Source organism: Eretmochelys imbricata, chromosome 10 (genome assembly GCF_965152235.1).
Source record: "Eretmochelys imbricata isolate rEreImb1 chromosome 10, rEreImb1.hap1, whole genome shotgun sequence".
NCBI lineage: Eukaryota > Metazoa > Chordata > Testudines > Cheloniidae > Eretmochelys > Eretmochelys imbricata.
In genome coordinates this window covers 23,913,134-23,927,813 of record NC_135581.1, presented here as the reverse complement: position 1 = coordinate 23,927,813, position 14,680 = coordinate 23,913,134, and the positions used below count along the sequence as shown (strand labels likewise).

Below are 14,680 nucleotides of genomic sequence, written 5' to 3'. Positions count from 1 at the left end.
CACTGTTTCATAATTCTCAAAAGTGAGTCTAACTAGCTATTCTGTTGTGCATAAGACTGAATTGAAGAAAGCCTCGTCTCTTGTGTGTTTTTAGAACTGGTTGTTTAGAGAAACAATTTTAATGATTGCTTCTTCAAACAAAACTTTGTCCTGTTGTGTCATTGGACCAGTTCCCCCAGCGATGTCCTAGCCTTGGCTGGTAGTTTGACCTCTGAGTAGTGTGTGCTCATCATTTTGAGTCAAACTATTAGCGTAGCTCTCCTAATATATTTACATCTGACTGCAGAAGCTTTGTATCCATCCACATTCAGCCACGTGGTGTTCTCCATTCAATACTTCTCATTGGATTCAATTGAATCTTTTAAATAATGTGCTGTTTGGCCACCTCTTTGGTATAGTCTTATCTTTTCTGTGTAATTCATAGTGAAGTCCTAGCCTAACTGATGTCATGTTTCAGTAATGCTTATTATATGAAAGGCCTCTGCCATTGCCAGGCATTTTAATATTGCTTTTAAGCTTCTTGCATTTGTACATAGACCTCACTTTCACTTTTTAACAGATGCCTTGTTCATTTACCTCCTTATACTTTGCTGATGGCCCACACGCTTCTTGTGATCTTTTCCTGGCCTGGTTTGTTTTGGGTCCTTCCTTTCACTGGATACAGATTTTTGTATTACCTACTTCCTTGATCTAAGTTCTGTCTAAATTATGTGCTCTTTGGTTTCTGTCATCTTTCCCTTATGTCCTAGTTTAAACACTCAGCTAAAGCCTTATTAAATTTATATGCTAGCAATATGGTTTTACTTTGCTAAAGGAGCAGGCTCCACTTTAATCAAAGGGTCCCTCTTCATAGCCACACTGTGAGACCATGAAGTTCCAGCTGCTTAGCTACTTCCAGTCACCTAGAGACAACTAAAGAAAATCTACCTTATCTGACTAAATTCTTCTTGCTACTTCTCCCATAATGAACCACCAACTTGTTTTCATTTATAGTGTCCTAATGAGGATCTCACAGGGAAAGGAAAGAGCTATTGATTTTTACTTATTTGCACAGAAATACTCACACACAACGTTTAAGTGGATCCAGAACTTTAAGGCAATGTAAGGGCTATCAAATGTATCAAGCTTGCTGTTACAGTACAGTAGTTGTTTCTGCTTTATTTTCATGTACAATTTCAGAGTATATAAAACACAGAAAATGGAATATTTTCAAGGCAGAGTAGGTAAAAAGAATATCCTAAAACCATGGTTTTCCTGTCACAAGACACAAACTGTCAAGAAAAGTTTGAGCTTTCAGTGTACAAAAGATTCACACTTGGTCTAACTAAAATATGGCAGCATCTATAGATAGCTGTATGTACTCTTCCAGCATATGCTATTTGCTTTAGGGTGTTAGGGCTTTCATTATGAAAGCATGATTGTGTATACATGTATGTACATATATGCATGCTGTATCTTACATATTTAAATAGTCAAATATAAAATGACCCAGGTAAAATGATTTACTGTAAGTAACTGAAGTATCTGTCAAGTAGCCAGTCAGTGGCACAATTAGTATTTATACTGTAATGTATGAACTTTTATAAAATATTGGACTGTTAGCCATAAGTCAGCTACATAGTTTTGGTCCAAGTATTTGCTTTATAATTTCATTAGATCATTTTACCGTTCATTACATGAAATGTAAGCCAGAATATCAAATTCTTGGGGTGAGTGCTACTTTAACCCTTTCCTTATAGTACATCTGTTTATATACAGAACAAATTCTATTCTGCGTACCTAATTATTCCTTTAACAGAATGAAGATTGGGGGACAAATATTACAAATTAAAGGAGTGTTAGTTAGGAACTTCACAAGTTAGGACACACTTAGAAGGAAAATAAGGCAGGTAGGAGATTAGCACTGTCATGTTACAAGGGCAAGAAAGCATAGTACTGGGCCTACTTTAAATCTAGTTTCCCTCTTACTCTACCTGTTCTCAAAGGCCTGGGCTACACTAGGGAGGGAGGTTTGAACTAAGATATGCAACTTCTGCTATGCTATTTGCGTAGCTGAAGTCAAAGTATCTTCATTCGAGTTACCTGGCTGTCCTCACAGCAGCAAGTCAGCTGTGGTGGCAGCGGCTCCCCTGTTGACTCTGCTTACTTCCTCTGCTGAGGTGGAGTACAGGCATCAATTTATCTCATCTAGATGAGACATGATAAATCAATCCCCAGTAGATTGATCACTACCTGCTGAGCCAGTGGGTAGTGAAGACATACCCTAAGCCATTAGTTTTTTCCTGCCCCCTGCAAGTAATACATAATCACCACCCATTTGGGAAACAGAGCAAGACCCATTCCCATGTTTAAGATGGTTCACTTAGTTGTATCCATTCCTACCTTGTGAGTAGTCAAACATGTGTTATCTCACTGAAGATGTGTGGGTCAGCTATTTCACTGATTTATAGGGTGTAGCTCTGACTTCAGTAGAGCTATGCTATTACTGATCTGACTCAAGTGTAACTAGTTACAGGCCTATTCAAAACCTACTAGCTTTCCTTTTTCTAGACATGGGGTTTGTCCAACTGTGGTAGGTAAAAAAGGCCAAGATTGATTATGCCAAACTATAAAATGTTACTTTAAACACACATTACAATAGACAAGTAAAAATGACAACCTTCAAGGATGATCAACCTTTAAAATCGCCATTAACCAAAACTGTATTTTACAGTGGAGATTATTTAAGTTTAATACCTAGTACAGGCTTATATCAGTTATTTCCATATTTAAAAAATCCTTAAGTCACTTTGAGGAAGTTTAAGTACACAGGGCTAAATGGCTTAGGAAAACCCCATCCTGATGTGTTGAGCTGGTGTGTTTAGGCTCCTTTAAACATCTCCAACAGAAGTTAAAGGCCACCTGTACATCTTTTGCCAGGATTTCCTAATAGGCAGTCCTGAATAATACTTTAGCATGACATTCCTGTTTTGTCATGAAGTCACTTTACAAGTAAATACTTCATGCTAACTTGTACATCCAAACCTACGTGTGCCATCAGTGGGGAACATGTTAGCTTAAAATTTTTTTAAAAAAAAAGCCTGAAATAGAGGCAAGCAAATTTTAAGGTAGATCAAGAGTTGAGTAAAGTCATGCACAATGCAGAGTTAAGAGCATTTAGGGTTTGTTTTGTTTGTAAATTAGCTTCAGCATGTACAAACAGAACCAATTCCAGACCCAAAACGTGCAATGAATTATTGACAGTTTGTACTGCTTGTGTCCAGAGCATTCACAATCTGAAAAAATTCAGCATACAAAAGGGAGTGGTTTACTTTTTCAAAGCAAGGGGTTTTAATAAAAGCTTGTAGAGCATGTATTGTAGAGTTATAAACAGCAAGAGTGCAGGTTCCCTACTATGATAGGCACTGAGCATATCTTTGAACTCCCCTAATGGTTTTTTAGGAAATGTAGAGTGTGTGTGTGTGTGTGTGTGTGTCAGTCATTCTTTCCCCATACTTATCCCCAAGCAGATAGATCTTGACTTCTAGTAGCACATTGCTAACAGTGTAATAAGCATGTACTGTATCTTTTCCACTATACATGATGTGAACCATTTAGAGGGCAGGATCAAACTCTTATGAATGCCTAATTTAGTGGCAGCCTTTTAAAGTTGTGAAATGTACAAAGGAAAGCTAATTTGGCCTTGGCTTGTTCAGACTCTTGACCCTAGCTGGCAAAGTGTTCCAGTCAACTTGCATTATTTTTTCCATATAGTCTTTCATACCAAGAACACAGTACATTTTTAGAGAAACAATACCTTTACTACAAAACACAAATGATTATATACAAAATGGTTACTGAAATTCTGCTTCTGGACTGCAATGACAGAAATAACTACCTGCTGACATTTATTTACGTTTCCTTAATACTAGGTACATGACACCACTGATCAGAGTAAAAGCAAATGCAATCCAGGCTAAGATGAAAGAATATCCATATTGGCCACTAAAATCAAACTCATATCCAACACTCCTGTGCAGATCTTCATGCCTATTTGTGTAAATGGAAGCTGCCATCATAACACACAGGCCTGGAGGAGAAAGAAAGAAAGAATTAAAACAATGTCTGTTACTTTTTAAAAAAGATTTAAAGCAGTTATACAGGCTCACAGTGTGTAGTTCAACCACTCTATTCATCCCCTGCCCAGATGCTGCTCTTTACAATCATAACTGTATTTAGAGTAATTCAGGGCTTCCAAATCCTTTTCTTAAGCCAAGTTGAAATAGTCACGTTACTAAAATACAGTCAGAGCTGGATGAAGTTTTTCCAATCAAAACATTTTTGGCAGAAAATGGAGATTCTGTGATACCAAAATGTTTTGTGAATGCTTTTTTTAAAATTGTCAAAACCAAAGTCCAAAAAAAAAAAAATCAGAACATTTAATTTGAAATTTATGTTTTAAATTTAAAATGTAGTGTTAAGCTAGAAATCTAACAAGTGTTTGGCAAAAAGCTTACCAATTATGTACAACATTTTTCTGCTACTGCTTTGTGTTGTACCATGGCTCCATTCTGAACCCTATTTCTCACTTTTAATGGAAGGGCTATTGAAGTGAGACATGTCAAAGAACCACTCACATGACAGCAGCTGGATCGTAGAAGTCAACACAAATCTTTCTCCTTGCTTTAGGCGGAAGAGTTGAAGAATGAAAACCAGAAATGCCACACAACACAGAATAGTAGACAGGATCATGGTGGCCTGAACAGCCTGCACAGACTGATATTCTGTGAAAATAAAACCAGGTTTTATTGTAAATCTTCCTCCCCAGCTGCTTCCACTACCAGCACCAACCCTTACCTGTTCCCAGGTAGTCTGTTCTTACTGGGATTTGCTGGCTACCCTCCTTCTTGCAGCTTTCCCTTCTTGTTTAAGCCACTGCCTCTGTGCCACCTTCCTACTTCCACTCACCCTTCCCCTCTTACTGACTTTTCTAAAAGATGTGCTGTAGGAATTACATGGGGGACGTTTGGTGGTCTATACCGGAAGTCAGACTGGATGATCCCAATAATCCCTTCTGGTCTTAGAATCTATTACTGCTTTCCCATTAAAGGCAGCTTTTGAAACAGTCTCTGCCAGCCCTGCAGCCACAATGCACAAATGGAGCTTTACCAGCCTCTCACACTACACCTTCCCAATTCCATCACTTGCTTCCCTTCAGATGCTTCTGATCTGTTATACAGAGGTGAAGTCAGAGAATATAGCAGTGCAAGCATGATCTACAGTATTCAGGATGGATTCCAGCAGTGCTGTCCTTTAGAAAGTACCTAAGGTCAGGTGTTTGAGGATTCCTGTGCTAGTGTGTCTCTGGTTGCCTTTTCTTAAATAAGGAAGAGTGGACAGTGCAATGCTAAGCAGATGAGCTACTGTAACACAGGCCAGTGTGAATGGCTCACTGTTCTGCTTTCTACACTGTGGCCCTATAATACAGGGTACAGTTGAAGGGATATGTCTGTACTGAAATTGGAGGTGTGGATTGCAGCAGATGTAGACGTTCTTGAGCTAGATTTAATCTAACTAGCTCAGGTACCAACAGCAGTGAAGCTTCGGCAGCATGAGTGGCAGTGCAGACTAGCCGCCCAAGTAGAAGCCTGCCAGGAAGCCTGGGTATGTACTCAGGCAACTAGCTCACTGCTGTCGATACCTGACCTAGTTAGATTAACCCTGGCTCACGTTCATCTACACGCGCTGCAGTCACACGTCCAACTGCAGCGTAGACACCCTTTGTCTTGATATGCAAAGCCTTCAATAGAACTGACTTTAGTTATTAAAAACACTGTCTTGCTCCAAAATAATGTCCTCCTGTACCAGGTATATTCCACCACCACCGTGGAGATGGCTCGTGAATGCAGAGCAGGGCATTGCAGCAGACCTAGAAGAAGTAAGTGACCACGGACCTACCGGCTTTCAAAACTCAGTGTAAAACTCTACTTCTGTTAATCTCTTCCTCAGTTTAGTCTCACAACCCTGTAAATTAATCCAGCTATTGCTCTATAAACTGAAATGGAAAGGCTGTGGAGACTTTTAGTTTGGTTTTGTTGTGTTTAAATACTTGAGGTCCTTACTATAACCATACCATGGTGGAGGCCATAAATTACCTTAATCATCTTCGTAACTCCTCCCTAAATGGACTTGTAGACAGACAATACAATGATTTTCTATCCATCCATGATTATACTTGTCAAATTGTTCACCTCTTGGATATAGACCAAGAATGAATGGATGGGATAAGAGAAATTGTTACTACTGTTTCTCTCGTAACTGAAATACATCTTTTATTCCCAGTGAAGTCACTCATGTTAAAAATGGGATAATCTAGTCCATATTGTACATTGTTTTCCCTTAGTTAAGATTTTGCATTGCGTTCTGTTTTGTTAATCTTTAAGTTAGACTCCTCAGAAGTATTTCTGGTAACTACCATTAATCTAGAAGAACCTGAATAGTGAATAAGTTAGAATTTGAAAACTGGAACTTATTTTTAGCATTTAATGCCCTTCATTGCAGTCACATGGGACCTCCGTTTTGTTTTAGTCTCACTAGTTTACTGTGGACTCTTGATGCCAGAAAATAGGGGGTGTACTTTATCTCAGACCTTTCAAAACACACTCTAGTGCACTTTATGAACATTAATTCTCAGTTCCTTTGTAGGATGGAGAGAAAGCAATAGCATCCACATTTCATAGATGGAGAAATGGAGGCAGAGAAATGGAGATATTAAGGTTTTTTTTGTCTTGCAACATTTTATAGTTTATTTACATGATACTGTTTAAAAGCAGCTTCTAATACTAATTAGTACATAATAGTATGTACTAATACTCACCTGAATTGTTTTCGTTAATGACTGTACAGTTAGTGATATTGATGCAGACTTTCCAGACATCTGTAGAAAAGTTTTTTCCTACCCACCAGGCCTGTAAAACAATATAAAGGAAATATACAAAAAATTCAGACCAGGAAAGTTAGACCACCTCTTAAAATTGTTTTATAAAAAAAGTGTTTGGCTTAAATATATTAACTGTGTCCAAAAACTGTACTGTGCACTTGTTCACAGCTATACAAGTGGGCATCCGTGTATAACAACATTCTCAGCACCCATCTTCAGCCACTTAAATTACTTGGAAGTGATGTTTCAGCCTAGAGATACAGTCTAAGGATACAATTATGTAGCAACCAAGAAACTGATCACAAAGATCAATTGCTACTCACTAGGATACAAATGAATAAAAACAGCTTCTGCAATAAATAAACAAACATACATTTCCTGCATGAACTGGTTACACATTTTGAAATTAAGTAAATCTTACAATTCCAATCGCTAAGTACAATTTAGTCTTCTGTGAAGAGTGGGAAGGGAATGGGCAAGAAACAAATATCCAGTTATTTTGTCCAGATGTTGGAGAGACTTTCTGCTGCTCAGGCAAGTGTTTCAGGTGCTTTTTTAAGGACTGATTAAAAATCATAAGTTGTTCAGATTTAAAACTCCGCTCATGCCATATACCTGCTTCTAAGTGAGGAACTTGTACATTACCGTGTCTGGAGAAGCACCAATTTTCTGCTGGTCAGAAGTCCCCTTACCCTCAAGAAAAAATAGAGATCAGATTCCTAGCTCCAGCTCCCAGAGTTCACATTTTCTAAATTTCAAATGTGGCCCCCTGAGGATCCAGGAGTTGGAATTTTCATATGTGTTTAAGTTGCTTCTTTTTCTATAACCTCTCATGTATGTTTGCAACATTTGTATTTCTCCCTATGGCTTAAAACCCAATCAACAGGTGAAGAGCAGTGGGAACTGTCTTACTGTAAATATATCCAGTGACGGACACTGGGGTAGTAGGCACTACTGGAATACTATTAATCTCTGCTCCATTGCTATAGTTGGAAAAGTAATAGAGCTCCATGTGGGGAAAGGGGGCACAAATCTTTCTACCTATCTATGCTACAGGAGGCTTACATGGTAGATCTCTGCAAGGCAACAGCGAAGTGTGGTGGGTATAGTGAGGTTAAGGTAGGCGAGTGCACGGAGCACAAGTCTACAATGTTTCTACTGTAAAACAGAAGCTGATGGCTGCATCTGCTACTCCTAGTCAGGAGTAGGAGATCACCAGCCAGAAATGCCAGTGTCTGTTCCTTTAATGAACAGAAGCAAAGCCTTCCCTGGTACATTCAGGTGGGGCCCTATGGTATGTGAGCATATAAGATACTCTTATAACGCATGTGAGCAAGGGAGTAAAACTACAGGCGTGGGAAGTTGGAACCTTGTGCATGAATTTCCTGACTAATTTAACATCAGACATCATGCAAAGTTGGTATTGACTTATCTGTACTCTTGGTACAATGTCCAACTGTAGGACATCAGACTGGAAGCGACTAGTGACTCATTAAGGTCCCCTTGTGATATTACTATTGTTGGCATACCATCTGTTAACACAAACTAGCACTGTAGTGACTGAACGCCTTCTTCATAGCAACACTACAAATACTGCAAGCTGTCCAGCCAAGCATATTTCCTGAGGAAATCCAGACCAATTAAAATAGCTACCTAGGCCTTTATTCTGCTGGGCTTGGGAAAATATGTCATTTAAATATTATCTACAGTAGTGTCTGCTGCTGGAATAGCCCATAAGAAACCTAAGAGATTGTTAAGTCAGTTAATGCAACAATTGTTTGGAAAGCAGTTCTGGAATTAGTCACTTTACAAGAAGAATTCAGACTGGATAGTGTCCTGAAATGCTGGATATTAATTCAAGGAAGACACAGATAGACAGTTTCACATCTGCACTATCAGGTTTTATTATGGTATTGACTTATCTGTATTCTTGGCCTTTGTTCAAGACTAAATAAACTGGCAGTTTAAGGATGGCACAAAGAAGTGTTACAGTTCAATATAGCATTTTGAACACCCGTTTCTTATACGGTTTTATTTTTCATTATATTCAGCACTGTGCAAAACCAATTCAGGCAATGAGAAAAAAATTGAGAAGGTGGTTACAAACCTATAGGTTTCATTATTATTATTTTTTAAAACAATGCAACTAGATGACCAAGAATGCATGTTTCTTTATAGCTAGGGTTACTTGGGTTTCATTTGCTTGGACACTAGTGTATGATATTTGCACTGAAGTTAACATATTTCCTAACTGTCTTTCAGTCAATATTTTCCCAAAGTGTTTATAAAGGAGACAACTGATAGAACTTGAGTTCTTAAGATAGAGATGTAGGACTGAACGGGACCTCCTGGGTCAGAGTCCAGTCCCCTGCTATCGCAGGCAACCCCGTCAAAGAGAGTCAAAGTTTTGCAGACAAAGTTTCTGCTACTGTTGGGAGGGGGAAGGTGGGGGGGGGGCGCTTTGCTGAGCTAGTTGAAAAACAGATGGAGATACAAGCTGTGTTTTCAGTATCCCAAAAGCCTGTGTGTACATTTGCCTTCTTAGCAAGAGTGTACCATGATAAGTAACTGCAGTAGCAACAGTGGGACAAAGGGTGTTCAGCAAAAGGAAAAGATCCAGATGAAGAGCCAGACACGTACAGATATTGCTAGAGCAAAATCCCTTTATGTAAGAGCAAAAGGTCAGTAATGGGAAAATTCACCTTTCCAAACAACACTAAAGTATTTCTAAACTTTGAGGATCAATTGACTCCAAGCAGGCACAGAAGCTGTAACATATTTCAGCTTCTAGTGTGTCTTCCATGGTACATCTTGCATAAATGTATTAATAAGCCTCTTTCTGAAGGCTTATTAGGCTCAAAGTCTCCCCCTACACAAATATTAAATTAACTGGCTTTGTGTATGTGACATTGGCAGAAGTGTAGTAGAATCTTCACCTCTCCCCAAAGCCACAACTTCAGCCTCCAAGCTATAGTAGTGTTTGTAGATTGCTACACTTCTTCTGTGTAGGGTTCTTGGCTAATAGATCCATGTAAGTGCAGACGCATGGGCCACATCCCCCTGCTCTGCTGCAGAATGCTGCTCTGTGAAACATAGTGCCATGGCATTGATTTGGATTGCCTCTTCCAGGCACAGTGGCAGCAGGAGGTTTCAGGTCTTTCGAGCAAGTACAAGAAGCCTAGAATTTCCCCATTAAGTAGATCAAGTGTACTAAATCTTAACACTGTCAAATGCTTTTGAGAGCTCAAAAGCAAATCTTAAGATAAGTATATGAAATAAACACAAAACCAAGAGAGAAGAGCCTGAGCTGCAATATGTTATTTTATACTTACAAATAGCTGGTTTTTACCCAGGCTTTTGGGAAGTGAGGGATCTGATAAAAAAGGGGGGCATTGTTGAGGTTAAATATGCTAGTTAGTTACATTTTGGGTTGGCCTGATGAGCAACTAATTTAATTTTTGATCTGACTGTATTTTTAATGTTCAGCTAGACCCTAGGACCAGGAAATGTTTTGCTTCACGTTTTATATAAAGGTGTATTTATATTTCAATTATGATTGTGCCCAGATCACACGCTGGGGAAGCTGCTTTTTCTGCGAACACACAGCTAGACAACACATAATCTGACGCTTGAGTCAGTATAACATGGAGAAACCTATGGCTCTGAATTACAATCTCTAGGTGGAATGAAACTTACATTGTCAATGGTTGAGATGAACAACAGCGCTGCTGAAGTTATGTGAAACACGATAATGAAAGCCAGAAGAATCAACATGTTTGCTCCTTGAAGGTTTAGCCTGAGATAAAGCTGTTTAAAAACAAGGAATATATACAATTAGATTATGTAGTGATAAACTGAGTAGCTGACATCTTAAAACAGGGATATAATCTCAATTGCTTGTGGAATAGGAAGGTCTGAGTATTAATTACTTTCAGAGTAAGGAAATACTGTACCTGCCAAAATGTTACTATTCTGTATATTTTGAGCCAGGAAGTTAGAGCACTCGCTTTTATAAAAGATAGAAGGCTCACCTGTAGCTTTGGTCAATCTTAGTATAGAATAGCATAATGCAACAATTTCACTGGATATACAGGATTAGTTAGTGAGTTCCTTATGTCCTTTCCTGTTGCAATGAGTTATAATTAAAAAAACAAGAGTATGAATGGGAGTGTTGCATTTTGAAATATGCCAAATTACAGACAGATGCATTGTGCTACCCTTGTTGGGTGACACACAGTTCTACAGAATTTCCTAGCTGCACGTATATTTCTGACTGTGAGCCTCTCCAGCAAGCAAACAGGGCTTAGGAGATCTTGTCTTTACTTTTAGGAAAGTTAGTGTTTTAAAGACCAAGGGTGAGATCCTGGCCCCTCTGAAGATGATGGAGTCCTGGCAATGTGATTACAGTAGGGTCAAGATTTCACCCTAAATCTTCAAGGAAGAAATACTGGATTCGAAAGGATGCTATTGCCGATCAAACCAGGACAAGATGAAGCAGTTCAGGAATTATTCGCTAGGTTTATCAATAACCATGGTATACTATATTATACCATACCAAAAAGGTCTTAGTTTTTGTTTAAGGAAAAACTATTCTAGGTCTTTTGTCTATTGCTGACTGAGTGTTAGTACTTTTCCCACCAAAGTGTAGCTTTGCTCATACTCATTGTAGCTGATTTACTGTCAGTCACTTAATTTTTTTTCTGTTCCACCTTTATCTTATTGCCCAGTCACCCTAGCTTTGACATCAAGAGCAATCAGAAAGGGACCACTAAGAAAGAGGTATGGGTAGTCATCAAACACAGAGCGGAAAGTATGGTCTTTAACATATTTAAACTTGTGTTATTGCCTGCTATCCATTGCATTTTTTCCCTCTTGCTATTTAAGAATGCTTGTCAATGAGAGTGTATTTTAGTTATGTTCAGTTGTGTATTTTTCTGTTTCAAGCTCTTTATATTTCAGTATAAGGCTATTGTATATACCATTATGAGAACACTGATATGTGACTGAAATTAAGATGTTTACATTAATGGATGTTTCTCCATTTCCTTTACTATGGAGGGTTTTTTTAAATGACTAGATTCACATAACAGACTTAATTTAATGGTCAATCTATTTTTACAAATTTACCACAACCAAGTTGTTGCATGTCTAATCGTCTCAACCCCAGCCTTATCTGCTGGACTCATGAACTACATGTACACTCAGCAATGCAGACAGTGAGTTTAACCAAATAAAAGACTATTTTGACAGCATTTTTAATGAGCAATGGATCTACTGGCATTCCCCTCCTCCAAAATACAACTACTCTGCGAAAGTTGAAACAAAAAAGCTGACAACATATAGACATACTGGAAACAAGGAGTTCCAGACTAATGTGCTGAGTCTACTATGGAGTATCATAAGATGTATAAACCCATTTAACAAAGCATTTTTTTGAGAAAAGGAAGACTGATCTGATAGGTCTTTTCCATATATAGTTGGCAAAATCCTACTGGAATATTGCAAAGTTAAATCTGGATTCTAAATTAAAGGAAACTACTATTTATGCCGGTCTAATTACTCACAGTTAAACTTTGCCTTTTCCACATCTAGCCTTGTGTGCTAATTTTCACCAACAAATCTAGGTTATTATATGACTGAAGCCACTAGTCATGTTTGTTCCTATTAATGTCATCCAAACTCTTCCTTGAACGAAGAGCACAAGTCTTGTGGTTTTGTATACAGGTAGTTTGAAATCATCTATACCACTGATCTCCATACTGAATGGAGAGCACACTCCCTCCCCAGTTTAAGATTTCATTTGCTGGACAAATTATTCCCAAACAAGGAATCAGGAATCAACAGGTCAGTTGCCACACCATGAGAGAAGCAAATTGTATTACAGTATAAAAAGCAGTATGATGCAATTCTGAGTTCAATTCATATCTCCTATCCTGCTGTACAAACTAACCAGATTTGCTCAAATTAAAGTCAGCCTTGTAAAATCAAGTTTTATCAGCCTAGGGGGAAAAAAACAAAACACTTAACCAAGTTAATGGTTTTGATTTACTGATTTTCAGCCATAGATTTAAGTACTTTAGAAAACTATAGATAAACATCCTCCTTATTTCACAGAATGGGTCATGAGGAATTAGAGATTGGGTATTAACTTGGTTAAGGCACAAGAAGTCAGTATTACTAACCTTAAGCTTTCAAAACACTTCAATCAGGTCCTCAAAAAAAAAAATCTTTAACAAAAAATGATTTTCTGCCATTGAAATTTGGTTTAGAATCTTCTAATAACTTGAATCCAGGAGCCAAAGCTTGAAGAAAAATCACCCCATATAGATTAGCAACCCACTAGAATCTAAACTCTTTTGTACTCAGTCCACTGGCCAACAGCTCCCTTATGATGTAAATAATGAAACTGCTAATGATTTTAGTCACCTGTCAAATTATTCAGCCTAGCCATACAGATGTTTACAAGACCCAATGCTCAAAGAATCAGAAAAACCCTGCTGGTGAGGTACATTTAATTGATAGGAGAGCAAAAAATATTTACAGCTGTCAAATTCAGCACCTGGGTGCACTACGAATTTAACAGTGGCCAAGTAGGGAGATCCTTCCTCGTGGCAGCCAGAAGATAACATGCAAATGCCAATACCTGTTGTCAACTATCCAATTAAACACAAGTCAATGAAAAATGCAGCTTCTTCAGCAGTGACAAGCTTAACCTATTTTATAAATTACATTTTTATTACATCAGAACTTCTCCCTAAATTCAAGTAATTGACATAGACTCAAATCTCCCAATTTGTTGTTTGGAAGCCAGCCAAGAAAGTCTGAAATCAGAACTATACTAAAGAGCTTTCTCCAGGTTTGGGCTGGTAAAGGGGCCTTATTGGGATCCAGGAAGTCTACAGCTTCATTAACTGAGATCATACCAAACTAATAAGGCCCAAACTTGGGATGCAATGCATGACGAAGACCCATAATGAGGGGAATTTCTTTTCCCTCTTGCAGAATGCTTGAAGTCTTTAATGCAATTAGCTTTCTAGACCGGCAGTTTTATGATTCTTCATTGCAGGCATGGTTGGTTTAGGATTTGCTAGGGTCAGCAAGTTTGGGTGGAATACAAATAATTTCTGGACTAACATGCCCTTCATAATGAAGCACACTGAGGCTTGATAGACTAAACTAGGGCTTCTGTGTTTAAATATAAAGCTGCCTGTCTTTTTAAGGTTTGAAAAGAAATAACCCTTCCTCAACTGCCTCCTTCTGGAATGTCTCAGAATGCATTGCTGTAAACCAAGGAGACTGGCCCTTCAGGATACTGGGGAAGAGAGGGAGATGCCTCAAGTGCTAGCGCAATACAGAGCAGCAATGGGAATAAACCTGCCACCCCAACATGCTGTAGCAGGGCAGAAACTCAGAAAGAGGATGAAGAGGTCTGTGTGGCCCAGACATTACTAGCAACAGCTCGCTCCCCTTTGCCTCAGGGCTGAGAACAGCAGAGGTATCCCTGCCCTCAAAGTAACAGAAGTGGTCAGGATGTATGTTCTACCTGAGTGCTGTAGAACGTGGGCACCAGCAGAAGCAGGCAGCGGCTTTCCTCCCTGAGGCCAGCCTGCAGTAAAGGGAACACCCGAAACAGCAGGTCTCACATACCACTCAAGAGACAGGAAGAAGATGCAGCTTCCTCCTCCTCTAGCCAACTGTCCTACCTTAACCTGAGAGACAAGGTGAGTGAGGTAATATCTTTTATTGACCCAACTTCTGTTG

General features: G+C 38.7%; 1 protein-coding gene across 1 annotated transcript; it reads right to left on the bottom strand.

The window, feature by feature from the left end:
* Positions 1 to 3,887: 3,887 nt before the first annotated feature.
* EMP2 (epithelial membrane protein 2) lies at positions 3,888 to 10,693 on the bottom strand. The gene is made up of 4 exons (XM_077829046.1): positions 10,616 to 10,693; positions 6,857 to 6,947; positions 4,617 to 4,763; positions 3,888 to 4,069 (listed from the first exon to the last, which is right to left on the bottom strand). The coding sequence occupies exons 1-4, from the start codon at positions 10,691 to 10,693 to the stop codon at positions 3,888 to 3,890; spliced, it is 498 nt and encodes a 165-aa protein (XP_077685172.1).
* Positions 10,694 to 14,680: the final 3,987 nt, after the last annotated feature.